Genomic DNA, 26687 nt, shown 5'->3' with positions numbered 1-26687 from the left:
ATATTATATTATATTATATTATATTATATTACAAGTATTATTTCCCCCTAGTATTTTAAAGGACATTTTCTTCTTCCCTGGCAGAAGGAGGAGTATTTTTCTGGGACTACTGTTGTATCAAATTTTGCTCGTTGTTTAAGATTTATATTGAAAAGAATAATACCACCAGTGGAAATGCAGCTTTGGTGTTTTTATCTTAAATTACTCATTCACTTACAGTCCAGGAGCTGCAGCTTTGCTACCACTTGAGACCCAAAATGCGAATGTGACTGAAGATCACATGGAAATCAACCCAACTATTTTCTGCTCTTCTGTGTGACAAGCGAAGGTGTACAAAGGGAAAACCATTGGCAAATATACTGGAATTTAAAACTTGGCAGAAAACAGTGAAGCAGTTGTGGGCTGCTCTCACATTGATTGCTTGAGCAAGGCAGTATGATTTTGGTGTGTTGCTTCAATTTAGCCAATTCATAGCAGCATAATGAGAATTTCATTAAAGTTATTTCAGTTCCGCCGATGGAATCCTGGGCTGCATAGGGAAGAGTGTGACCAGTAGGTCGAGGGAGATCATTCTCCCCCTCTACTCGGCACTGGTGAGGCCACAACTGGAACACTGTGTCCAGTTTTGAGCTCCCCAGTTCAAGAGGGACAGGGAGCTGCTGGAGAGAGTCCAGCGAAGGGCAACCAAGATGATGGAGGGATTGGAGCATCTCCCTTATGAAGAAAGGCTGAGAGAGCTGGAACTCTTTAGCCTGGAGAAGAGAAGGCTGAGGGGAGACCTTATTACTGCTTACAAATATCTAAAGGGTGGGTTGAAGGAGGATGGAGCCAGACTCTTCTCGGTGGTTCCCAGTGACAGGACGAGGGGCAATGGGTGCAAGTTGGAACATAGGAAGTTCCGTTCCAACACACGGAGAAACTTCTTTATGGTTCAGGTGACAGAGCAGTGGCACAGGCTGCCCAGGGAGGTTGTGGAGTCCCCCTCTCTGGAGATTTTCAAAACCCACCTGGATGCAGTCCTGAGTAATGTGCTCTGGGCAATCCTGCTTTAGCAGGGGAGTGAGACTAGAGGATCTCTAGAGGTCCCTTCCAACTCTGAAAATTCTGTGATTCAGTTAGTATCAAAACTGCAACGCAATAAAGATAATTTTTCTTTCCTGATACCAGTTTTGACCAAGGTTTCCTTTTATCCTGTAATTTTTAAAATAATTGGCCTACTGGCTCTTTGCTTTTATTGTACTCGGGATATTATAAACTTAGATTATTTTGTAAACCGCTAATTTTAGACACATCTTGATGTTTATTGTTCCCTTCATTGTGCTTTTTTAATACCATGGCAAAACCTTTGCAGAGAAGCGGAAATCATCTGTGTCCTGAGACTTTTACATCTCGACTGGATGAAGCCAAGATAAAGCAGCCAGAGCAATCACCCATCAACCTTTTTTAAAGTCACTTTGCCTTCCTAATCCAAAATTCACAACGAATTCCCTTTGCCATAATATTAGTAAATGGAAATTGGACAAAAATCATAAATGTACCTATATTGAATGAGTGTGAAATCAGAAGCAGCTTTCCAAATCAGTAGGTATATATAATAGCCAACGCAGGCATTACAGATACAATTGAGTTGCTAAGGCAGGGCTTTCCAATAGTGCCTTGTATAGCCCCGTATCGTCTAATTATTCCGCTTCAGTGTAAGTTCACAATGAAGAGAAGATAAAAGCTTGGCAACCCATTTGCTTAGAGGGGTCAATTTATCCCGGCTCTTTGTGGGGCAGTGTAATTTTAGGCTTTTACACAGCGGATAACGCCGTCCCCCCTGCAGGAACACACACTGCAGCGCTTCTGTAAATAGGTCAGGAGAGGACGGTGTGTCGTACCGTGTGGAGAGCAATGCCAGAATCCTACCTTGCTTAATGTAAATTATTTCTTCTCAAAGAAAATAAGATGGTTTTGTCCTTATTCACCCAGTTTGTTAAAAAAAAAAAAAAACAACTGGGTCAGTTGGACAACTGCTTGTGCCAGCAGCATGTTTCAGTGTGCTGCGTTTGGGACGGGAAGGTTCACAGAGCCTGGGATAAACATGTTCTTCAGCAGCAGCAGCAGCAAGGAGTGATGTCTTTTTTTCCCCCAACAGGAACTTCTTCTGAAATAATATATAGCAGGTGTTTTACCTTTCTGGACATTATTGCAATATACTGGGCTTATTTGGCATGGTTTATAAACCAATTGTAGGGCTATTTATCGACTCCAGCGCTTCTGGGTGACCTTCAATCTCATCTTTGGAAGCAGCTTAATCCCCCTGACATCCAAAAAGAATCTCAGGTTTTCTTTGATAACTTCTGTATTTTCTGATACTGCAACAAACTACAGCTGTTGGGCAAAAGTGGGAAAAGACACAGCAATAATGGGGTGAAGTTCCTCATTCCTCCTCTCCCCACTGGCAGGCTACTAATTACTCAAGGAGGAAATAGGAGCATTCTGGAAGACAGAGCGTTGGCAATCAGATGCCAAGGTAAATATAGCCTAGGCCCTGCCTTTAACCGACTCAAGGCCATCATGATTACACGAGGAGTCCTGCTTGAAAACAGCTGGAATGATATGGCCTGAGGTTAACAGACAGCTTTGAACATCCACGAGTGAAGCGATTCAAAACCCTGGGAGCATTCTTGTCTCCCTCTGTATACGAGCAACCAGCAGGCTGGGACCTGTCCTCCCAGAGCTGCTAAAGAGTGCTTAGGATCAGAGCACTACAACGGATCCATAAAAAAGAAAATAAAAATCCACTTCTGTCTGTGTTAACATGGATTTTGCTCCAAAAACAACATGGGAGGTAGATGGGTGTGTGGGGAGGGTAAGAAGTTGCATTGGAAACCTTCAGTTCTTCTTCCACCCAAACCACAGATGTTGCTGGTGGGCATGGAATAGCCAAATACCAGAGATGCTTTTCATTTTGCAGTCTTGCTGGGGAAAAGGAAGGAAAAAAGGCCACTTCTGTTAGTCCATTTTGCGGGAATGCTGGGACTCTGCTCAGCAGGGTTGTGGTTGCTTCACTTCCTGAGTAGAGCTTCTTTCATCTAGCGCAACCAAAGGACTTCCAGGGTAAGACTTTAAATCAAATTTTCCTCTTCCAGTAAAACATGAGGGTCATTTGAGGATGAGCCAGTGCAGCAACACTAAGTAGAAGCAGAAGAAGGAGCTCACTCTTTTATTTTGTCACCCAATTCTTTCATTAATACAGACTTCGGCCTTCTTTTCTCTCCTTCCTCTGCTTCTTGGCATCTTCTGCACTGGCACTCAGTTTACATGGCCAGAGCCTCCCGTACAAAGGAGCAACCCCTCGATTTGCTCAGTCCCCATACCCATTAACACGCCTCCTTGCTGCCACCTCTCTGGTTACTGCCCTTTCTCATCAGACACTTGCCACTCCCTCTCAGGAGCCTCCTTTGATCCTTCCACTGATTTCCTCTATAAAATGGGTGGAAAGAGACTGAATGGCAACTCCCTTGGGCCGGGGGAGGGAAGGTGGGTATGCAGCAAGACACAAAAAAAAGTGGAAACAATAGCTGGCTCCCTGAATCCAAAGCTTCTGTGCAGCAAGGAAGGATGTAGATGATGGTAAAGACCAAGGGCTGGGACTTGGGACGCCCCACTGTCCTTTGCTGCCCAGCTTTTCACCTGCTTCCCAGTGGGCTCCCTGGCTCCCTGTCACAGAGAAGGAGCAGTTCCTCATACTATAGGTGTGGTTTGGGGAATACTTTGCTCCAGGGACCCACTCGGTGTGACCAAGAGGCGCCAGATTTCCTTTCTCCTCCCCGTCCAAGTCCTCTGGTTGCTGCAGGGCTTGTGCAATTAAATGGCCTCATATGCTCCTGCACTTGTGTGACTCATCTTTTTACCTGCCAAGCTGTTGAACCCCCAATTTTGGTGTGCTGCATCTCAACTTATAATATCTCAGGTCTTTTGAAATGGAAAAGAAGCAAAAAATGCCCCACACGAGGGCATGAGGACCTTGTGGGACTCAGACACAAGCCAGGCATGGTGCTGGGCTGCAGGGACAGAGCCTGCTCCAGGTGGGCTCATCCTGAGCACTGGAGTCGCTTTGAGGGGTTGGGGATCACTCCCTGGTGGATGCCTTTGTTGGGTCGATATAGCTAGCAGAACCTCTTGACAAGTTGATTGATGTTTTTGTAGCTGAGTGTGCCATCTGTAAAGGAAAATAGTGACGATTTGACTTACCTTCTCTACTTGGATTGCAAGTGCTGATCATTACCACGCCTTCATCAAAGAGATCCAAAATAGCTGGAAATGGTGCCTAAGCCCACCACGAGCTTTAGAGCTAACTTCTGCTGCTTGATGTTGGAGCCAGTGAGAGTCATCCTGGAGAAGCTATATGCTAGAAAAGCAACATGAAGGTTTTGTGGTGCAAATTCACAGAATCCCAGAGCAGTTGAGGTGAGAAGGGACATCTAGTCCAACCCCTCTGCTCGAGCAGGGCCACCCAGGCTCTGGTGCACGTGGAGATTTGCTGAGGGAAGCCATGTGTATTTTAGCAGTGTGGATGGAAGGCCACAGCTGTCTCTGTCATGTGTGCCGGGACAATGGTGGGGCATCCAATGGTTGGGCACACCCTGACAGGAGGTCCCCACAAGTTTTCCTTCAAGTCCTCCATCACTGCTGAGCTGGTTCCACCCTCATGCCTGCACCTACCAAAGGAGCAACATCCCCTGGTGCAATGGAGTAAATCAGATGCAGAAATGTTCCCTTCTTTTCATACAGTGCCAACATAGCTGTTGTGTGAGGACACTTGTGGTTTTGGGGGATTTCTTTGCTACTTTCTCAAGGAGTTTCCTGCTGGTGAGATGAACTAATCAGCCATAGCTCAAAAATGAAATCATTTTGGGCCACCAGTCTTGTTGAATGGCTCCATCAGTCTGCTCCACACCCTACTGGCACAACTAGTCTTTGGGGTCTTCACTGAAGATGACTTTTCTGTCTTCAGCCTTTCTACTGGCCTTCCCAATGACCAATGGCTGAGTGCATCCATGATTGGAAGTAAAGGTCCAGTTGGGTTTGCGTGCTTTTGGCACCATGTCTGATGTGGTTTAAGGATGACAGTTGATCCCAGGGCTGGCTGCACAGGTACCTATCTCAGAAAGCTGTATTGGGGTGGGACCATCCACCTGGTCCTCAAACCCGAGATACCAAGTTGGGTACTTCCCTGCAACAGTGAGGCAGGAGGGGCAGATGCCACCTACATGCTGTGTTTCTGGTAGCTCCTCTCTGACTTAATAGGAAATCACTGACAGCAGAAAACGTAATTATTTTTTTCTCTGCATTTTCCTGAAATCTGTTGAACCACTTTGCCTGTAGAAGGAGAAGAGGAGGGGTGATATGGGGGATGGGGAGGAAGAAATAATGGTGTGTCTGTTCAATGAAACTCCCTTAACAGGCAGTTTGTGTTGTTTTTTCCCCCTCCAAACACATAGTTCTGATCTGAAAATCCAGGGCTTAAAAGCACAGATGTTTAGTCTGACACACAAACATGGCATCTTTCCAGCAAGTGAAACAGCTTTGCTGCTGGTGAGTTCAGAGGAGCTAATCTGGGATGAAAGGAGTTAAAACTGTCAGCAATAGCTACATCCTTGAACCGGGTCACCCATAACTTTCCTTCTCTTCCCTTCAGGTGAAGGGGTCTTTCGCTTTGTCCTAAAGCACCTTTCAGAGATGTTAATGCTTCTTGTGTCCCTCAAAGTGTCCTCTGGGGCAGGGGGAGAAGTTGTGGTGGGAGCGTAAACCGGATGATGGTGTGTCAGATCTTGGGAGATAGTTTTCATGGGCCTTATCTCCACGCCCATGTAGGTCAGGGGGAAAATGGTATTGGATTAATTCTGTCTATACATAAATCTTATATTCAGAGACATGTTGGGGTGCGAGTCAGGATGGCTAGACATTTATTTCTAACTTATTAATTTTAATTCCAGTCCACACCGGCAAGGATTACAAGTAACCCCACTGCTGCTGTTCCCTGCTTGACTCTAAATAAGTTTCTCAGCACCTGTCATTTATAACTGGTTCCTCCAGCTGGTTTAAGAGCATCCCACACCTGAAATGCCCTTCTGCTGCTAGGAAAAGCCACCTGGAAAAAGGAAGGGCTGCCCTACTTTTGCCTGTGCTCTCCCTTTCCAGACCATTTCTTTTAAAATGGTGCAAAATCTGCTTTAGATGTTGAGCTCTGCCTGTTGTCTTCACCACCAGCGTTGGAGCTGGGAAATGGTCAAAATTGCACTCACGAGCATGCTGCCAGCCTCTGCAAAGTAGTGGTTGAGATACAGGGGGTTTCCTTCAGCGAAGCAACCAGCAGGCATTTAAAGGCTAAATCCTTTCTTGTGCTGCTCATGAGGTAATTAATTAATTGAGAATGAAGATGCCACCACATTTTTCAAAGCCTCCAAGTCTGCAGTTGCTATAGCTCATGCTCTACACCGGCGTTCAAGATGGGGAGGAATCAGCATCCAACCTTATAACCATACAAGCATCCATATATTGGAGCACCAGGGATATAAAGAGATCCCATAACATCTAGAGAACTTGTTTTTTAAAGCCAGCTAAATCACACCCAGAACCCATAGGATGCCTGTAAAGCTGTAGGGGGAAAGAAGTAGAGGCTGGTTGGAGACCTCATGCAAGCGTTGCATCGTGCGATTCACATTTACGTTAAGGCACTTCCGGAAATGACATCTAGATTATTTGGAGACAGTGCTTTTGAGAATGGTGCCCTAATATGAAGTTATTATTAAGGTAAAAATGACCAAAAAGAACCTTGTAATCAATTGACTACTTGAAAGACCCCTCTTGCTTTGTGTACACATTAGGTGTTGCCCCTTTTCCATCAGCAGGGCTCTGTTTTCAATGCTTGTGCAACTCCCAAAATGACATCTCCTACTCTTCTCCCTCCTGTTTGGTGCATCCTTCCGTTCGGGTGGGGCAACACTGGGGAGCAGGGCAGGTCTTCAACTGAACACTCTCCTCCTCTCACCCCGCTGTTGTACAAGCATGGAATGGCTTGGGGTGCAACATCGCTCACTTGGGATATACCAAACCCATAGATAAATCATCTAGAAATGTGAGTGTCTGATTTTGGGCAGGGGACGTCTTAGAGATGGATGTATGTCACTGAAGGATTGGACTTGATTGGACTGGATTTGATTTGGACTAAGGGGAACGCGGGGAATTGAACCAGGTTGGCCCCCCATCTTCAGAAGGCTGCATTTCATGGAGTCAAAACTGATGACACCAAGCTGAGTGGTGCAGGTGATTCACTTGAAGGAAGGGATGCCATCCGGAGGGGTCTTGAAAGACTTTAGATGGCTCTTGGGAACCTCATGAGGTTCAACAAGGCCAGGTGCAAGGTCCTGCACCTGGGTTGGGGCAATCCCCAGGATCAGTACAGGGGATGAAGGGATTGAGAGCAGCCCTGCAGAGAAGGACTTGGGGGTACTGGTGGACAAAAAAATGAGCCGGCAGTGTGTACTTGCAGCCCCAAAAGCCAATCACACCCTGGGCTGCATCAAAGGAAGCTTGGCCAGCAGATCAAGGGAGGGGATTCTGCTGCTCTGCTTGGCTCTGGTGACACCCTACCTGCAGTACTGTGTCCAGCTCTGACATCCCCAACACAGGAAAGACATGGACCTGTTGGAGCATGTCCAGAGGAGGGCCTCAAAAATGATCAGAGGGCTGGAGCACCTCTCCTATGAGGACAGGCTGAGAGAGTTGGGGTTGTTCAGCCTGGAGAAGAGAAGGCTCCAGGAAGACCTTATTGCAGCCTTTCAGTACTTAAAGGGTGCTTATAAGAAAGATGGGGAAAGGCTTTTTACCAAGGCCTGTAGTGACAGGACAAGGGGTAACAGTTTTAAACTGAAAGGTTGGACATAAGGAAGAATTTTTTTGTGATGAGGGTGGTAAGACACTGGACCAGGTTACCCAGAGAAGTTGTGGATGCTCGGTCATTGGAAGTGTTCAAGGTCAGGTTGGACGTGTCTCTGAGCATCCTGTTTTAGCGGAAGCTGTCCCTGCCCATGGCAGGGGGGTTGGACTAGATGATCTTTGAAGGTCCCTTCCAACCCAAACAAAAACAAGATGAGTTTGTTAGGCTGGGCCACTGCACCGCCAAATATAGTTTTGGTCATGAGCAGTAGACTTTGTCTTCTATTTGTTCAGCGACAAGCTGCTACAGAAAGCGCTCTCTGTTGTTGTGTGTGAGCTCCTGTACCATTTAATGCCTGGTTAGGGAGATCTCCTATTTAACGGCGATACTGAGGAGCCTTCTGTGTATTATGCTCCTAGCCAGGGCATGATGGAAATGGGTGTTTTTGTAGGAAAACTGCTTTTCAAAGCCTTTTGAAAAGGCTGGTACAGCAAAGACTTTCTAAGATGGGGATGTCTCGGTTGCTATCCACTGCATTGCTACAGAAATTAAAATATTTAACTTGAGTGGAGTCCTCCATTGTTTCAGATAGGTTTGAAATGAATTTAATTTAGCATAACTTTGGTAACTGTTTGGCCTGGGTGCCTGATACAAGGGAATATGAGCTCTCGTAGCCTCTTAATGTTTATTTGAATATCACTAAAATCTAAGTGACACAAGATGGTATTTAATGCCTTCTCAGGGGGACCTTGTTTATTAGCAAAAAAAAAAAACCCTGAATGGGCCATAAAAACTGAATTCCACCGTTACCTTGTCTCTGTTTTCTCTTTCATGCACATCCAGGCTGCTGTCATCAAGGACACTTGAAATTCCCTCTTTGTCTTTTTTTTTTTTTTTTCAGGCAAAATGGCCAAGATACATCGCTTAACTGCTGCTTATGTGCTTGCAAAAATATTTATGGTCCCAGTGCAAATAAAATCTCCAAACGCTTCAGAGTAGTCATTCCTTCCAACAGCTGACGCTGGTGCAGAGCCCTGTTATGCCTGGTCGCAGCAGCCCTTCCAGGCTTTTGAGCAGTTGTGGGGCTGGGAATTTCCCACCAAAGAAGGGGTAAATTATTTTGGGGGTCTTTGTACTTCAACTGCAATTTGCCATAATGGGAGTTTTACTGCCATATTGCAGGAGGGAATAATTAGGCTGATTATTTGTTGGTTTTCATGAAACTGCATTTGCAAACTGGTCCTCTTTTCTAGCACCAAGCTGTGGGTTAGGAAATAATGTTTGGAGGTGATGGGATGTGTCGGTCTTCGCTTTGGGGAGGGGAGGAACCTTAGGCTTCTCCTGGAGCTCCATCTAGAGGGGAGGAAGATGGGCTGGTCGTGGAGGCTGTTGGCCTTTCCCGACCACCATGGCTTAGGTATCACCTTACCCAACCTTCTACCCTGTGGCACCTTATCAGGGCTGTCAGCTGTGGCTTTCCTCGCCCTGTGGTCACTCTTGTTCCTGGAGCAACTTTGCTGCTGGAAACCCTTGCTGCAAAGCCAGCAGCTGTGTTTAGCAGGGGAGACACCACAGCTCAACCCAGTTCTCTTCCTTACCACCACTGGGGAAGGGGATTTCTCTCCGAACCCCAAAAGCAGGTGCTACTCCCTTGGCTAAGGATGTAGAAACCACACGGTGCTCTGCGGTTGCTTTTGGGGTTGATTTCACAAGAGAAATCGTTGCGGTTTGAGCCGGGGCTTTCCTTGAGAGGAGGTTGCAGCTGGACCTTCCAACAGTTGCACCATAGCTGTGCGAATAAGGTGGCCAGCATCTTCATGGACCTCTTTGCTCCAGCAGAGCTTGCTCCTACAACTTTAGCTTTCCTCTTGCCGTGCTGATAACGGCGCCGTCCAGCCCTGCAGCACAGACCACTTCCAGCAGATGTCTGCCGAGCTTGTGAACATCTTTGCCATCAGCGCTGCAATAACCTTGAGGTTTCACCACAGGCCTTCGGTCATGGTTCACCTCCTGCCCTTGCTGGAGCAAGACATTAAGCACAGGGCTGCAGAGATTGGAGCAACACATGGGCTTAGGTAGATCATCGCCTGCTACAAACAGCAGCGTGCTGAAGCTGTTGGCTTTGGTTTAAAGTCCGCTACGTGATATTCATATTCTAAATGCCATCCATTTAAAAGACTGAGTTTCAGTGCTCAGTGTCAGGTTATTTTCCCCTATCCAAGTCCTAATTCTTCCCTGTTTTTTTATATAGGGTGGCACCAGGATTCCCAGCTACCCGGCTGTGCCCCAAAAAAAAAGGCTGATTTAAACCTTAGCAACAGAGTATTTTTGTTTAGATTGTATTTATTGTCCTGTGAGAGTCATTGTTCTCTCCCATGCCTTGACCGTTCCGAAGGCTGATGATAAAAGCCCTTGCTGACAATAATACGGTCAAGTTCAGCCTTTTGTTGGGGAGATTAAAATAGAGAATGAATTGTGAATAACATGGGAGGGCTAAAATTTAGTCATCCCAGGATATTGTTTAATCACTTTAAGGGTACTAAACTGCATTTTGATTATTTTCAGAACTACCGAGCATTAAGTTTTGTGTTGGTATCTCTGGGGGCTGCAGGGCCTTGTACCCAAACTGTTGTTTAAGACTGGGACTATTTCAGTTTGCAGGAAATAGATTTATAGCAATGATCTTAGGTTTGTGATAGGTTTATAGCAATATGTATAAAAATATATAATAGTTCTAAGATATTAGGTTTATAATAGGTTCATATCTATATGTATGTAAAATATATAAATATACATATAGTAGGTTTATAGCAATATCAATGATAGAAGATGCCTGGTTTGTTGGTGTGGGTCTAAGACCTGTGCCTACAGCATTGCTTTGTCTTGAACAAGGACGCCCCTCTTGGGTGTGGAAGATGGAAAGGAAAATAGATGAAAAAAAGACAGATGGAAAAAATAGATGGAAAATAGACGGAAACAAAAAGATGGAAAGTGGAAATAGAGCCACTGGAGGCAAACACACTTTGGTCATTTTTTCAGGAGTGTGGGCTGATGGGAAGAAATGTTTGGGAGACTGATCTGCTCGAAATGCTGACAGTGTGAATGATAACGGGGATCGCCCCAAAACTCTGCTGACCCAAAGTCCTTTTCTTGCTGAGGATACCTTGGCTGCTCTCTAGGCGCCGGCTCCTTTCTGCCAGGTTATTTATGTTCCCAGTGAACTTCCCGCTCACATCAGCACGTTTAAAAGCTTCACATCCCTCTTCATAGACGGCCTTTCTCCCCAGCCGCTCTTACCTGCAGTCCCCATAATTGGCAATAATTTCCCTAATTGCTCACAAAAGCAGATGTTCTCTCTGTGGTCACATCAAACCAGCTTATACTGTACTATATACACAAGCACATGGCATTAAAGGGCTAATTCCTGTAAATAAGCCTATTAAAAGGTTAGAAATAATGCCTCCAACTAAACCATCGATGGCAGCTGGATCCCACTGGTTTTATTAGCTTGTTATTTGTAACGTGGCAACCCCCGTCTGCTCAGGACTGGGATGCCCTCGTGCTTGGCCAGTTGATTTTCTGTTGTGGTCAGTAAATGTCTTAGCCCTTTGCATTGTTTCCAGCTAATAAATCACATTACTACATCTAACATATCCCCAGTATTACTGGTGAATGGGAGAAGAGACCAGTTCATGCAATTGCGAGCAGGGGAAGTGTGCTTTCAAGGTTTTAGGTGATGCTGCTAAACAAAAAAAAATTGAGCTTACTTATTTTCCTGCCTCAAAGAGGGAAAAAAAAGTGGTTGCCCAATTCTTCTTCAAGGGCACTTTGCTTTTCACCTTCCACAGGAAACAGGTAATAGACAGCACTGTGGCACCAGCCCCGGGGCAGCCCGGGGAACAGCCCTTACCCAAGTTGTCAGCTTAATTGCCAGCATTAGTCCCCTGCACTGCTGGAACCAGGAGCTGAGGAGGTGTAATTAGGCTGTGGGAGGGTAATTGCTAGGAGCTCTATCCAGCAGTTGGGGTAGCATTGCCTTCTGGAAAGCCCCTTGGTGCTCTTGGGCTGTCCTGTGCTGGTGGGTGCCATCAGCTCTTGCTGCGAATATGAAGTCGCCGTTGCCTGTACCACGGGGAGAGCACAGCCCTGAAGCATTCAGAGGCTTTTTATGTATACAGGTGGTTTTTTTCTCCAGTTATTTCTACAAATTTAAGAAGTAGGGGCTGGGATACTTTCTATAAATTGGGATGGCCAGAGATCGGTTGTTCCTTTCTTTATTTTCTGGTGGGTCACATATGATCTTCCATTGCTCCGGCTTTTAATACCTCCAGCAACTGCCTCAGGGCTCGCAGTGTTGCATTTTGATCCAAATTTCACCTGCAGCCTGGATGAGAGCTTCAGCAGCCATTTGCATTTAAGCTGTAGCTTGTTTTCACGATGACCTTCGGCTGGGCAAAAGCTACTTGTAGAAACAGCATCCTTGCTAACAGCCAGGTGGTAGCTGAATTCTCTAGGTCACCCCCAGCTGATTATTCTGTGTTTCCCACTTTGGACATTTACATTTTACTTGCCTAAAGCTCCCTTGCTGCTTTCAGGTGAGAGCTCTTTTCTCTGTCTTTCTTGGACCAAAGGTTTTAGCACAAGCTTCTAAAACCCCATATGCTGACACGGAAAGGTATAAAGTCGTAGCCCAGAAGCTCTGCTGCGTGTCTGGGTTTAGGGCATCACAGGTCTTGCACTGGAAGATGCTGGCACCGCTCGACTCCTGCCCTTCCCCAGGACAAACCTGAGGGTGTGCCTGAGCTCAGGCCACAGCTTTTGCCAGCAATTTAATTTTCAGCCTCTGCATCCCCTTTGGAGGTGGTGGCTCCTGGTCCTCGTCAGCAGTGCTGGCTGAAGGCAAGCAACTGGGCTGTGCATCTTGCGATGGCCCTGGATGATGGAGAAATACAGAGTCTGCCATTGTGGTAATGAATATTATCAGCTATTAACACAGTTTTCATCCCTGGCCCTAGTTGTTTATCACCGTTTCATCCTCTTGGTAGATTTGCCATCCAGTGAGAATAGAAAAATTACGGCGTTTTGGTGAGCTGACTTTTAAAGCAGCATTGCTCTGGGTTTGCAACTCCAGAAATACCTGTCAGGCCATTTTCCTTTTGTCTGGAAATGCGCTCTAGTATCTTATTTGTGGGTTTTGTTGAAAAACGCTTCTGTCTGGCAGTATAACTGCTCCCAGTCACATTTTTCAGCTTGAAGCCTTCAGCAGATGTGCCTCAAAATGCTTTTGGCACTCGAATCAAAGTCAGAAAGGAAAACGTTTGCAACTCCAGTTGCCCTTGTTTGCAAACCTCGTTTCTAGACCCTCACAGCCACTGGTAAAATTAGGCTTTTGGTTTCTTTCTCTGGCAAACTGCGACAGAAACACACTTAATGCGAGATGCAGGGGATGCATCCCTGGCCCTGCTACGGCTATCGCCATTTGTACATCATCCTCGACCCTTTTTTCCCACTCTAATACATGCAAATATATGTAAAGAGTAAAGACTGTTCCACCGAGTCTTGCACATTTGTTTAAAAAGAAGGAAAACAAGCTGAATTTACAGGGAATTTGCAGGCAGAATTTTAAGACCCACATATAAAAAGCGGCTGGCGGCGGCCGCTGATGCTGACCGAGGCGTTGCTTTCTGGCGTCTTTATTTTCCCTGCGCTCGCAATCATAATGTCATTAATATGGAGCTTTTTGAGAACTGGAGTATATCCTAATTAGCAGCCTCTGATTTTTTTTCTAGTTTCATAATCAGTGATCTTGGCTACACCAGAAGTGTTACTGTGGCAACAGGGCTGAACTGAGCAGCGGTGCAGAATTACCGCAGGTAAATTGGTGATTTTACAGATCCACGGCACTTTCTTAGCCCAAGGGCTGCTCCGTGGGACGGGCTGGCTGCTCCCCGCACCCTACAGGTGTCCCGGGCGGATTTCATGGTAAGCACAACCAGCGATTAAGCTGCATGACCGAATGCATGCGTTTTAATTGGAGCTTAGCCTCTGTAATGAGATTTTAAGGCTGTCATGTGAATGATCCCCTCCGACACCTTTGTTTTAAGTAGGATGCTCTGACTGCTCACCACCTGAATGCTCCAGCTCCCTGGTTCGGTCTTGGCTTGGAGCTGGGAGTTCATCCCGGTCCTGCAGAAAGGGCTGAGCCCAAAAGCTGGGCTTTATTTTTTGTGGGTTTTGGGGTTTTTTTAAACCTAGTTTCTCCTCCCCCCATACCGTTCGCTCGCTCTCCGAAAGGCATCTTACTAGATAGGGATGTTATTATGCTAAATAATGCTTCATCCTGACTCCTCAGTCAAATGCAACCTGTCTTTTTCATAGCTGGTATGTGAACTGCACTCATGTTTTCTTTGTACATGTTACAAACAATGCCTTGGACAAAGAAGGGGACACTCTGAAATGGAATACTTAAAAAAAATATATTCCCGTATGACTTTACTTTTTTTAAAAAAAAATATTTTTTAATTAATTATTTTGAATAATGAGATGAACCAGCTTTGCTCGAGCCTTTTGGGCATCACTTTCTACTTCCCAGCACCACATTGCAGCTGTGATACCCATCTTATGGGGGAAGGCACACCAGGAAACCATAATTTTTGGTCTCGTACTAGCCAGGGTTTTTTACAAGTTCTAGGGGCATTGCTCCAGCAGATCCATTTTAATTACCCCAGAAGGAGATTTCACCTCCCTCTCTCTTTTGCAACACAGCTTCTGCCACCCCACCTAACAGTCTTTTGTCTTCATCCTCCCTGACCTGACGGCTCCCTTGGGCTTAGCTCACCACTCCCCTATTTATTAGGACTTCACCTTCTCTCAGCTTTGTGCCTGTCCTGCCTTGTTGTTCCTTGATGCTGTGTCCTTTAGGAAACACTCTACAGCTGGTCCTTCTACATTTCTAGAGGTCCAAGAAGCTCTTCATCCTCTTTTATGTCCCTCCACAATTTATTCCCTGACCCATCCTGGTTTATTCTTCAAGAGGTGCAAGAGCAACCGGCATGTGCTCCCCCGATCAGACAGCCACGGTGCCGGCAGAAAACAATGGCCGAGGGCAAATTAAACCCATCCTAATTAGGAGTGTTGTTCAGAAAATTGTTATTAGGAAAATAATTGGACATATTTGTAGCTCTTCTCCTGTGAGGCACTTGGGGCAGCTTCCAGACAGTGACTCTGCTCACTGTGCCGGCAGTGTGGCTAGGAGCGCCCGTCCGTGCAGCTCAGTGGGCGAGGACTAGAGATCATCAAGCACCTTGCTCTTAGCCGTGCCACTGATCTGCCCCGGCATAGCTGGGGATGGAGCCTATATCTCCTGGCTTTTACTTCTGTATTTTTAGCATGAGACCATCAAGTCTCTAGGCTTGTATTAGTTATGTTAGTATGTTAGTATTCACCTGTTTTTAAATGTATGGAGAGAGGTTTCCTTCCTAAAAGCAAGGCAATACAGAAAACTAAGGTTCTGGTATACCACAGTTACAGAGGACGGATACCCACAGTCAGCATTTCTGCAGCTCTTTAGGAAACTAAACTATTTCATGTTTGCATTATTTAAACATCCACATTCATTGTTTTCCTTTTTTTTTTTTTTTTTTTATTTGCTTAAAACCTCATCAGTTTAGTTTTTCTATCTCCTAACTGGGACAATGATTCCGTAGTCTCAGGGCTCTTCTAGGAGTCTCGCTTGTCAGTCTTGAGATGCTCCAGGCTCCTTTAGAGGGGGCTATTAGAATGGGTCTATTTCCTCTGAGCAGCTTTTTGACTCTTTGTTAGTGGCTGCTAGGAGGTGTCTCATACATGGCAAAGGGCTGTCATAGTGTGCAGTAACTGGTGCTGGTTCACTGAACAGCACTGTAGAGCTGGAGGGACACTGGTGGGATCCCAAGATACATCCTCAACAGTGCTGGATCTTATCTTACTTCACTATGACCTTAAATCCTAGCAGGTTTGCCTACTGAAAAGTTTGCAAGACAATAAGTTACAGAGTCACAGAAACCCAGAGTGGTTGAGGTTGGAAGGGACCTCTGGAGGTCATCTGGTCTAAGTCCCCTGCTCAACCGGGGCCACCCAGAGCTGGTTGCCCCGGACCGTGTCCAGCTGGCTTTTTAATATCTCCAAGGATGGAGACTCCACAACCTCCCCGCGTAACCTGTGCCAGTGCTCAGTCACCCTCACACTTAAAAAGTGTTTCCTGATGTTCAGGGGGACCCTCCTGTGTCTCAGTTTGTGCCTATTGCCTCTGGTCCAGTCACTGGGCACCAACTGGAAAGAGCCTGACTCCGTCCTCTTTGCACCCTCCCTCCAGGTATTTATAGACATTGATGAGAACCCCCCAGAGCCTTCTCTTCTCCAGGCTGAACGGTCCCAACTCTCTCAGCCTTTCCTCACAGCAGAGATGCTCCAGTCCCTTCATCATCTTCATGGCCCTTCGCTAGACTCTCTCCAGTCTGTCCAGGACTCTCTTGTACTGGGGAGCCCAGTGCTGGACACAGTGCTCCAGGTGTAGCCTCACCAGTGCTGCATAGAGTAGAAGGATCAACTCCCTTGACCTGCAGGCAATGCTTTGTCTAATGCAGCCCAGGACACCACCAGCTGCCTTTGCTGCAAGGGCCCAATGCTGGCTCATGGGCAAGTTGGTGTCCACCAGGACCCCAAGACCTTTTCTGCCAAGTTGCTTTCCAGCTGGGTGGTCCTCAGCACCTACCGGTGCCTGGGGTTGTTTCTGCCCAGGGGCAGGACTTTGCACTTCTCCTCGTTGAACATCATGAGGTTCCTGTTGGCCCATTTCTCCAGACTGGTTAGGTCCCTCTGGATGGCAGCAAGACCATCTGGCATCTCAACAAGTCCTGCCAGTTTGGTGTCATCAGCAAGCTTGCTGACATTGCACTCAGCCCCATCATCCAGATCATTGATGAAGATGTGAAACAGTACTGGACCCAGTAAGTTATTCTTAACTGTGGTCTCAAAGGTCATGGCAAGTATTTCTGAATGAATTAAACCTGTCATTCACTTAGGGAGTAAAACAGCCAATTTGGGAGCTTCTTTATGGTCAGTTAGGCTGGAGCACAGGGATTTCCAGTTTTGGATGGCAGAAGTAGGAAGGGAGCATGGGAAACCTTCTTCCAAGGTCTGGCTGATGACGCACATTACTGCTCCCAGTGCGTGCTTTGAGAGCCTGTATGATTGGCATGGGATAGACTGACATCTCGCTAAAGATGACCTCCATGAGCAAGACTGATCCTGATTCAGGCCAGCAGTTTTTAACATCATCCTAACAGTGCCGGCTATTTCTGGTCACCCAGAATGCCAGGTGGGAGTAGGATCGGGTTCCTAGGATCTTGCTCTTTGAAAGATGACGGTGCGTTCCTCTGTTGGACAAAGGGCCATGAAAGTGGTCAGAGGGCTGAAACCCCTCTGCTTCTGAGGAAAGGCTTTGGGGCTGTTCAACCTGGAGAAGAGAAGGCTCCAGGGAGACATTATTATGGCCTTTCAATATATGAAGGGGGCTTATAAGAAAGATGGAGAGAGATTTTTTACGAGGGCTTTTAGTGACAGGACAAAGAGTAATAGTTTTAGACTGAAAGAGGGTAGGTTGAGGTTGGATGTACGGAAGAAATGTTTTATGATGAGGGTGGTGAGACACTGGAACAGTTTGCCCAGAGAAGTTGTGGATGCCCCATTCCCGAACGTGTTCAAGGTCAAGTTGGATGGGGCTTTGAGCAACCTGGTCTGGTGAAAGATGTCCCTGCCCATGGCAGGGGGGGTTGGACTAGATGATCTTTGAAGGTCTCTTGCAACCCAAACCATGCCATGAGTAAATATCAAGGTGCAGGAAAGCGGTGATTTGTTGAAGGTTGGGCAGGTGGAGAAAGCAAAACCCCAAGCCCTTACCACAGGCTTCTCCTCCTCCTCGTGTGCCGTTTGTTTCAGCAGCTGTCACTCATGTGGAAGCCGCCTGTTTATTTAAAAAAAAAAGAAAAAGAAAAAGAAAATTAAGTGGATTTTCAGAAAGGGTGAATGGTTGCTGTGATTCATCTTTTCTGTTGAAGAGTGGAAAAGCAGAGGGTGGGGTGGGGGAATAATGTTCAGTGACACATCAAAGGCCTCGTTTCAGCTTCGGAGACACATGCAAGGAATTAGTCACTGTGCCTTAGTGCAACAAAACCCTTTTCCCTCCCTCAGCTCAACGGCTCCTCTCCCTGCGATGTCCAGCTCGTCGCAGCTCTGGTGCGGGAAACAACCCTGCATTAGCCATCCCAACGCGATTTAGAGGCAAAGCGGCTCCTTGCATGTTGTTAAAGAGGAGAAGAATTCAGTGCATGGTGTAAGGAGCCCCCCTTCAAGACGCTTTGCCCCTGGGTGATTTGCCGTAGGGGACCAGGCTTTGCTTTTCGGTGCAGAGCTCCCAGCAGCAGAGCTCATCCTGATCATTATTTTTACATCCTTTGCATCACATCCAACACAAGAGGTTTGGGGCTATGGGAGTGGGGAACCTGGTGCTGGCGAAATGGTTCTGCCATCGGATGAGTGCGTGGGCAGCTCTCCTCTGTCACAGATTACAGCTCCAGCAAGAGCCTGGAAATCCACAAACGGGATTTAAAAGGAGCAGGGAGGGGGAGAGGGAACAGCAGGTTTGTTTTCCAGGGCGGCTGAGCCATGCCGATGGCTTGCTGCCACCAAAAAGAAAAAAAAAAAGATCTTTTTCCCCTTTCTTTATGCTCATGCTTGCTCTCGTCCTACTGTGAGCTGTTTCAAAGAGCTAACCAGTGCAAACGCTAACCTTGCTCCTAGTTTTGCCCTCTTCCCTGCCAAAAAAAGAGAAGAAAACGGAACATTTTTTTTATTTTTCACTGCGGTTGGGGCCAGCACAAGGCAGTCAGGTGGTCTTGGTTGAGCCACTACATTTTAGCATCTTCCTTATAGCAGCAGTGGTTTCTGGGGTCCCAGAAAGCCAGGTAGAATTTGAGTTGTGTCTCCTCCTTGTACATAGAAAAAGATTGACTCATTTTCCAGGAATTAGGAATATGTCAGAGGTGGGGGTAAATCTTGCCTCTGATTGTGGACGGCTGTATCCAGGTAGGATCTGGGCAGTTTCTGCAGCACTAAATACTAGTTCTTTGCTTTCTGGAAGCATGGGGAGGTGGTCCTGCAGCCAAATCCCCCTGCAGCAGCAGCACACACAAGGACCAGTTTTAAGCCATTCATTAATTTATAAAGATATTATTTCCTTCCCCCTCCCCCCCAGTCCCCCAGCATCAGTCATCTTGACAAGATCAGCTTATTTTAAAACACAGGTCCTGCAGCCTAAAACCCAGCCTTTCCTATAGGAAGCTCCTGAGCAGTGTACAGAAGAATGTAATGCATGGACACCCTATATATATATACATATATAAAAAAATATTGCTGGAAGCACCGGTAGCAATTATTCAGGTTTCTAACCCCGATTTTTGAAAAGGAAGGTTTAAAATGAAGACGCGATGCTGAGCATCCCAACCCTCCAGGCCAACGGTGCCGAAGCCGGCTCCTTTCTCCTCAGCAGAGCCGGCGCCGTGACGTCAGGGTGTTTTTCTGCAGAGCTCGCAGGATGTTGCAGCCGGCCAAGAGCTGTGTTTATGTTGATAACATTACAAGTATTTCCTCTCCGTTTCCGAAACCAGCAGGGAGGGAGCCGAGGGGGAAGGGAGACTCGGGTTTCTCCAGCTTTGGGGTAGGACTCTTGAGGCCTTTTATGTTAAGAAGCGGGTAACGGCGTACCGCTGGCATTTATTTATACTGCATTTGGGAATAGGGAGTGTTTAATAGCAGGGGCTGGGAGCCGGGAGCTGGGCTGGCACAGCTCTCCCCTTGCGCAGGGCTCTTTCGCTTGCTCTCTGCTCTGGATCCGGTTTTAAGGTGATAAAGCAGTGCTGGCAGCTGATTGCGGGTCACAGGAGCAGCTCCCGGGATTTTTGTGTAATGATCTGCACAGCAAGCTGTGATGCTCTCGGGGCTGCCCGGCGTCCTGTTTCTCTTGACACTCACAGTAGTAAAGCAAAAAAATCCACACGGACTGCCTGCATCGAGCTTTCTTCACAAAAACGGGGTAAGGCTTGGGGAAATTTGGTATTCTTTCCCCTTGCCGGCCCTTTCCTCCTAATGCAGTCCACTCAAAGATCAATGAACTGATTAAACACAGTATCAAGGGGGTTTTAAAGGCAGGCAGCTGCCTGCCCACTGATGTAATCCCAGGGCATCAGAGCTGCACTGCTGGCTCAGCGAAGGAGGGACCTGCATCATCCCACAGTCCCGAAGGAGTTTTGCAGCTGGTACCCGTGCCTGGTCCAGGAGTCACCTTCAGTTCTCATCCATATGGCCATCACTGTCATGGAAATAAATGCAAGTTCTTTTATTGTGTGGGGGTTAATTCCCTGTAACGGAGAGCAGAAAGAAGAGGGGATTCACAGCTTTTACTTCCTTCTGCCTACCCTCCATGTCCTGCTTTTTATACCAAGGGAAAATGTGTTGAGGATGGGGCAGAAGAGCTTTGGAGCCCAACGGGACATTCAGCTGTTGATGTTAGGGAGAGCGTGCAGGGTTGTTATAGGCTAACCCATTGGTCTTTCCTTCCTTAACTTGCTCAAAAGGACTCCAGGGAGCACAGATGGGAAAGGAACCAAGTCCCCTGAGGTCCAGTCCCAGCTCTACCACTCTTTGCTGACTGACCATGAACAAATTGTCATTCCCCTGGTATCTAAGGTGTGCTGCAAGAGCTGGAGCAGCCAGCTCAAAAGATCCTTGAAGCCATTAAGAAAGGTATGAAAGAGATTAAGATATATATGTTTTTCCAATGATTATGGACCATACAGTGAAGAGCAAGATCTCGGTGTGAGGAGCCAGTAGGATGCTGCACAGTGGGAGTGTCACCATTAGTGACTGGTTTGTCTGCTCTTGGGGCAAACTGCTGCTGCAGAGCTAGCACTGGTATAGCTGTGGCAATCCCAAATTAGCAGGATCCCAAATGAGCGGAATCCCAAATGAACAGGATCCCAAATGAACAGGAACTCTTGTTTTGATGAATGGGGGAACGGGAAGAGGAAAGGAGCTGCATCCACCTGTGAGACTGGTGTTTCTATACAAATATTCATCAAAACACAGCAAACAGTCACTTTTTTCCTAGCAGTGTTTGCAGAAGCTCTTTCCATTTACCTTGTTATTGTTTTCTTGTTACGGTAATTATGGGTTCCCGGTGAGGGAAGCGGTTGCGATGGCAAGCCTTTGGTGCCTTCATCAGCCCCTGCAAGGTTTCAGAAGCATCTCAGTGCCGCCGTTACATTCATTTGGAGATTCGGCACGGGCTTAGGGTCCTTCTGCCTTTGCACATGGATCTGATTGCAACGAGTGCCTTGTTTCTATGGCTTTCCACAATGGGGTGCTCAAAGGATCTGTCTCCTGCAGAGAGCTGCTTTCGTTCTTGCCAGCGGTGCAGCTTCATGTGCTTCCCAGTTGCAATTAAACATGGGGAGGACACGAATTCTCTGGGGACAACACACTGCAGGGACAGAAAACCTCTTTGGCTTAGGACCATCTCAGCTCCAGAGTGTGATTACTTGTCGAGTGGCCTCAACAAGAACCAAGAGTGGAGCATGCCATCGAAACCCTACCAGTTGTGGGTTTTCCAGACGTCCCACCCTGGAGCAGAGCCTCAGGGAGGCATTGCAGGACCAGCCCCGCTGTCACCAGCAATGGGAGTACTGAATCGGTTCAAATTCATCCAGACAGATATTTTAATTGGTAATGAAATCCACTGGAAAGTTGGCTGCTTGCATCAGTGGGACCCCTTGGAGAAAGCCCTGTCCGGCTCACGGCAGCAGGGCTGGCCGTCGAGAGAGACGAAGGAAAGCTCTTATCTCTGGAGCTTGGTTTCCTTCTGGTTCAGGGTTTGTCTGACCTTTTGGTCACTGAGTAAGTTCGATTTTTGCCAGGTTTTCTTCTGGGGGGGAGGAAAAACATGTAAGTGGGTGGTGCTGGTGCGAGGATACTCCCGGGTGGGAAGGATCTTGTATTCCTGATACCGTTTCCAGCACGTTGATGACTTCAGTGTTGTTCTTTTGCCCGGAGTTTGGGATGGGTCTAGATTGAAGCAGATTTAAATAAATAGAATGAGAACAAACAACACAAGATGTATTTAAGAGGGGGAGGCTTAGACTGCGTATCGGGAATACAACCTTTTCTTGGCAGCGTGTCGAGTTGACTCGGCAGTGAGATCTCGCAGCCTTCTCCCAGGAGATGCTGAAGATGCAACTGGACGCATGACAAAAGCCTGAAGGACAGGAGAGAGTCGTACGGCAGCTGCTGGACAATGGCATGTAGCAGAGCCGTCTCCAAGCCCTCTCTGGGCTCGTAGCAGATGCGAGATGCTGGCCCGACCTTGGGAGGCCCCAGGCTCTGGGGCTTGGCAGCTTTGGGCTCTCTTCTGGCCAGGACGATGACGTCTCACAGCTCTCTGTCATTTGCCTCAGCCTCTGGACCTGTATCTGTTCGGGAGGAGATAACTATACCCATTTCTCAGGAGCTTTTTTGAGGTCTACAGAGGAAAGAAATTGCTATAAAAAACATTGTATTTAAAAGGGCTGAGGGAGAAAGCCTGGGGGAAACAACTCTACTGATGTCATCGTCCTGTAATTTTGCAGGACGTTTCCTGGGAAGAAACATGCAGTACAACGAATGTGCAGCCTGTACTTGCAAATGATCTTGGATTATTATTTATGGGTATTTGTTTCGTCCACACTTGCAGGGAATCTAATGGGGTTTGAATGGAGCTGAGCCTGGTCTTGTGCGGGTGTTCCACCTGCAACCAGTAACATGCAGGGGCTTCAGTGAGCCGGCAGGGATCTGCTGGGCACTGCCCGCAGGAGGATCTAACCTGTCTCCCTGCCTCCGGTTCCTGGGCATTTTGGATCAAGGCTGTGATCTTCACATGTATTGCATTTTGGTTTGCTCAAATGATACTAATTTGTAAACTATTATATGAAGACATTATTGATTTTTTTTAAGACCAGGTACTTAATGTTAGGTGCTCAGCTTCATAGCTTATTCCTGTCACGCTCTCCCACAGTTCACCCATTCCCTGCTTCGTCTCTGGTGACCTTTGCTCATCCACCAAACTGGGATCTCTCCGTGCGCCTTCCTGTTGGGAACGTATGAACACGTCCATCCACATGCCTGCAGGGACTCCAGTTACATGTTCACTTCTCCCTTCCAGCTCTACACACACAAGATGCACAGCAGCGTCTCCAGTTTGAATTACTTTGGGATGATGTTGTACAACAATTTAAATAACTTTTCTTTGCTCTCTTCCCCAGGTCAACATGGATTTGTGGTTCTTTCTCCTTTTGCTCGTCAGTGGCCTGATAAGTGTAGGTGCTAACAGCATTACAACAGGTAAACTACACTCATTGTCTCCTCTCTTTTGTCCCTAAACCATCTTTAGTATCAAAGGAGTAACTGCTCACACGCTCCGTGACTTACCCCTTCTGCCCTCCACTTAACTGTGATATTAAGTGTCAAAAAGGGAGTGAGCAGGTGCTCATAAATGGGACCTGCAAGTTTTACCTCTAGCAAATACTGATCCTGTCTTACAGGGACTCTAACCTTTGTACCTCCTCGATGTCATAATACATATTCAAGTTACCTGCTTTTATAGGGTGTGCATCACCATGCTGTGCAAAGCATTTCCTGTCCTGGGCTCGGATTTTTTTGGCTCTTTTATCCTTGTAGTTACAGTCACGTGAATCTGCAGCATCTAAGCCATCTAGTGTTGCAGAAAGGTATCTCATGGAGGTTCCCTTGTGCTTTGTCCTCTCGCAGTGCCACCCACTACAGTGCCCACCTCCCCCAGGAGTCTCACCAAAGCAACAGGTCATGAGGACCAGACTACGACGAGAGCAAACAGCCTCACCGTTAGCACTCCAGTGACTGTTTCTGCCATGGCATCAAAGCCACCTACAACCACAGCCACCAGGATCATCCCCAACACCACCACTGTCAGCCTCAACACGTCCACCCTGGGGACAACTGCGCCCATGCCTCCAGCCACCTCCCTGCTACCCAGCCTGACGCCGTCTGCTCCACGCACCACTCTCCCCAGCACAGAAGCAGAGACGACAGAGAGGAATTTCAGTGTGACAGTGACAACGCAAGAGACGTCTTCTGCTGCCCACAACGGTAGGCATCTCCTTCACCTCTTCTCCGCGCCACCCTGCCTCCGGCTTCGTTTCTTTGCTCTTCTTTTGTTTTGCTGAACAAAAGGGAATGAAAAGACACTTCGGGGCAAATTCCACAGTGATATAAAATAATATAAATCCCTAAAGTGACCAGATCAGAAGAGATTTTTCCTACTGAAGGTTTGGGCTTCTTGCCGTGATGCTGGGGCAACAGAAACCCTAGGATCTCATTCCACTTTTGTCACAGATGAATTTCATCACTTTTTGTGGTTTCCAGAGTGTGAAATGGGGCTAGTGCTGCACAGCTCCCAGGTGCTGGCTGAAAAGTTGATCTGTAACGGCTGTGTAGGCAACAGCAATAAATCACTCTGGATTGCTGCTCAGCTGCAGAGCTTGGGTTATCCAGAGTTTTTCTGCATTTATTTGTATTTTGGTAGCCACCGTGGGCTCAAGCCGTGCTTTTTGGCACTGTACAAGCACACACACAACAAGGCAGTACCTGTCCCAAAGCATTTAAGGCTTAGACTAGAGGTGGCCAACCAGGGGTTAGATCTAGCTCCTGGGGAAAGCTGGTAAATTGGCTCATTATCCAAAATTAGCCAAGCTGGGGATGAAGGATGATGTGGTAGGATGATGCTGGTCCAACAGGTAGGGTAATCTGTATGCTCCACCCGATGGTTGCTAAACTGCTTGCAGGCATGAGCCGCACATGATTTGATGAACCATCTGAAGATATTCTCGCCACTGTGATGAGCACCAGGAGGAACATGGTGAGACCTTATGAACAGAGTATTCCATGCGCTGGATGTCTCAGTCTTGCATTTGCTGGCACATCCAATGATGGGGTGGATGCCCCATCCCTGGAAGTGTTCAAGGTCAAATTTCTCAAGGGATATTGGGTGCTGGGTATCTAAAACCCTCTTCACATCAGTGAGATGTGTGTGCATTCCCTCTTCCTCTGGGCATCTTTGGAAATCGCAGCCTGTGAAGCTGCAGTGAAGTTGTCTTTGCTACCAAGGTAGGAAAGGATGTGGCTGAAGGAAGTTTGCAACCTAGCTTTCTTAGTGTCATAGGATCATAGAATTGTCTAGGTTGAAAGGGACCTTAAAGATCATTGAGTCCAACCCCTGCCATCCTTGAGCTCATCTACCTTCTTTTCAAACACAAGTCCTTAAGGCTTTTTTGCAGTGAAGGAGTCCAGAGTAACCTTAGATATATGCACGATGCAAGTTTAGAATAAATATAGCCTTTGAATGGGAATGATGGAGGCAAAAGCCTTAAGTACTGCTCAGATCTGCATTTTGTAGTACAATGTCTCATAGCAGGGGACTGAATTTATCATTTTTGTGTCTTTGCTACTTTTTTTTATGATTTGGTTTACTGTTTTTGGTGAACTGACTTAGTGTACTCTGACACATTGGGCACTGCACTATCAAGTCCAGATGTGGCTTCTCATTTGATGTCAGTCCCAAGAAAAAATGACCTAACCTTATTCTTTCTTTATTTCAAGTAATTTGTTAAGGAGCAAAATTAGTTTTAGGGTTGCACTTGCCATTAATCTTAATGGGAAATTCGGATATCAGTCATGGAAGAATTAAGTGGTGCTCAAGACAGGGACAGGGGCAGAAGGTGCCGCGTGAATTATATGTTGTACAGACAATTCCTGCTTCTCCAAACCTACTAAGATTGTCCTCAACCCCATGCTGCAGCTCATAAAACAGGGGCATGAGGTGCCTGTGCAAGCAGTGTTACAGCAGGAGAGCTGGTCTGCGCTCTCATCAGCGTAGGTTTATTCTGGTTTCCTCTGGAAGAGACATCCAAAACACCAGGTAGAGGCTTTCCTTGCATGCTCATTATCTCCATCCCTGAGCCGAACTGCTCTTAATTGAACTTTTGGCTCAGCCACTCTTTTAAAATTATACATGAGTGATATCTCTTAATATTTAAGTGCTAATGAATTACACCAGTGACTTGCTGGTTATAGGGTTAAACAGACTGTGTTATCAATTAAGAGCAATAAGCTGTGTTTATCAATGTTATAGCTTGTATTCAGCTCCCTGCTCCGCTGATAATAAGTTGGGGTTTGTTCCTTTCTCCTTTTTACTAAGAGAAGGCTGAAATTCGTTTTAACATCCTGGCTTTGTAGCTGGTGTTTTAAAGGAAAGATTTACAAGAAGATTATGAGAGTTACTAAATTTGTTACTGTCTTGGTCTTTGATCCTTCCCGACTTATTAAAATGTATATTTCTTTGTTGCTAAGAGACTTTTGTTTTCTTTTTCTGCAGGTAACTCTGACAGAAGAGGTAAGAATTTTATATTTCATTTCTCTTTAGTCAAGTCCTCAGTAAAAATATTTCCAGAAGTATTCTGCTATTAGATAGCTCTCCTTATGACACACTTCCAAAATTGCTTTTACAAAGCCTATCAAGCTCTTTAGAACAGCTGGTGACACACTGATACCTTAGTTTGTGTTGGGCTCTTCTTTTTAGAAATAAACAATCCTGTACTAA

The 26687-nt window shown here is 46.6% G+C and overlaps 1 protein-coding gene across 1 annotated transcript in view; it reads left to right on the top strand.

Moving 5' to 3' along the window:
* Positions 1-26687, top strand: part of PTPRA (protein tyrosine phosphatase, receptor type, A) — a 69762-nt gene that overhangs the window by 17900 nt on the left and 25175 nt on the right. Inside the window, exons 2-4 of the mRNA XM_009882497.1 lie at positions 23317-23395; positions 23822-24178; positions 26463-26480. Of these exons, the coding sequence (XP_009880799.1) occupies positions 23317-23395; positions 23822-24178; positions 26463-26480 (454 nt within the window). The remainder of the gene's footprint in view (positions 1-23316; positions 23396-23821; positions 24179-26462; positions 26481-26687) is intronic.

This window comes from Charadrius vociferus, unplaced genomic scaffold (genome assembly GCF_000708025.1).
Source record: "Charadrius vociferus isolate BGI_N301 unplaced genomic scaffold, ASM70802v2 scaffold213, whole genome shotgun sequence".
In the NCBI taxonomy this organism is placed as follows: Eukaryota; Metazoa; Chordata; class Aves; order Charadriiformes; family Charadriidae; genus Charadrius; species Charadrius vociferus.
This window is presented reverse-complemented; position numbering and strand designations above follow the sequence as displayed.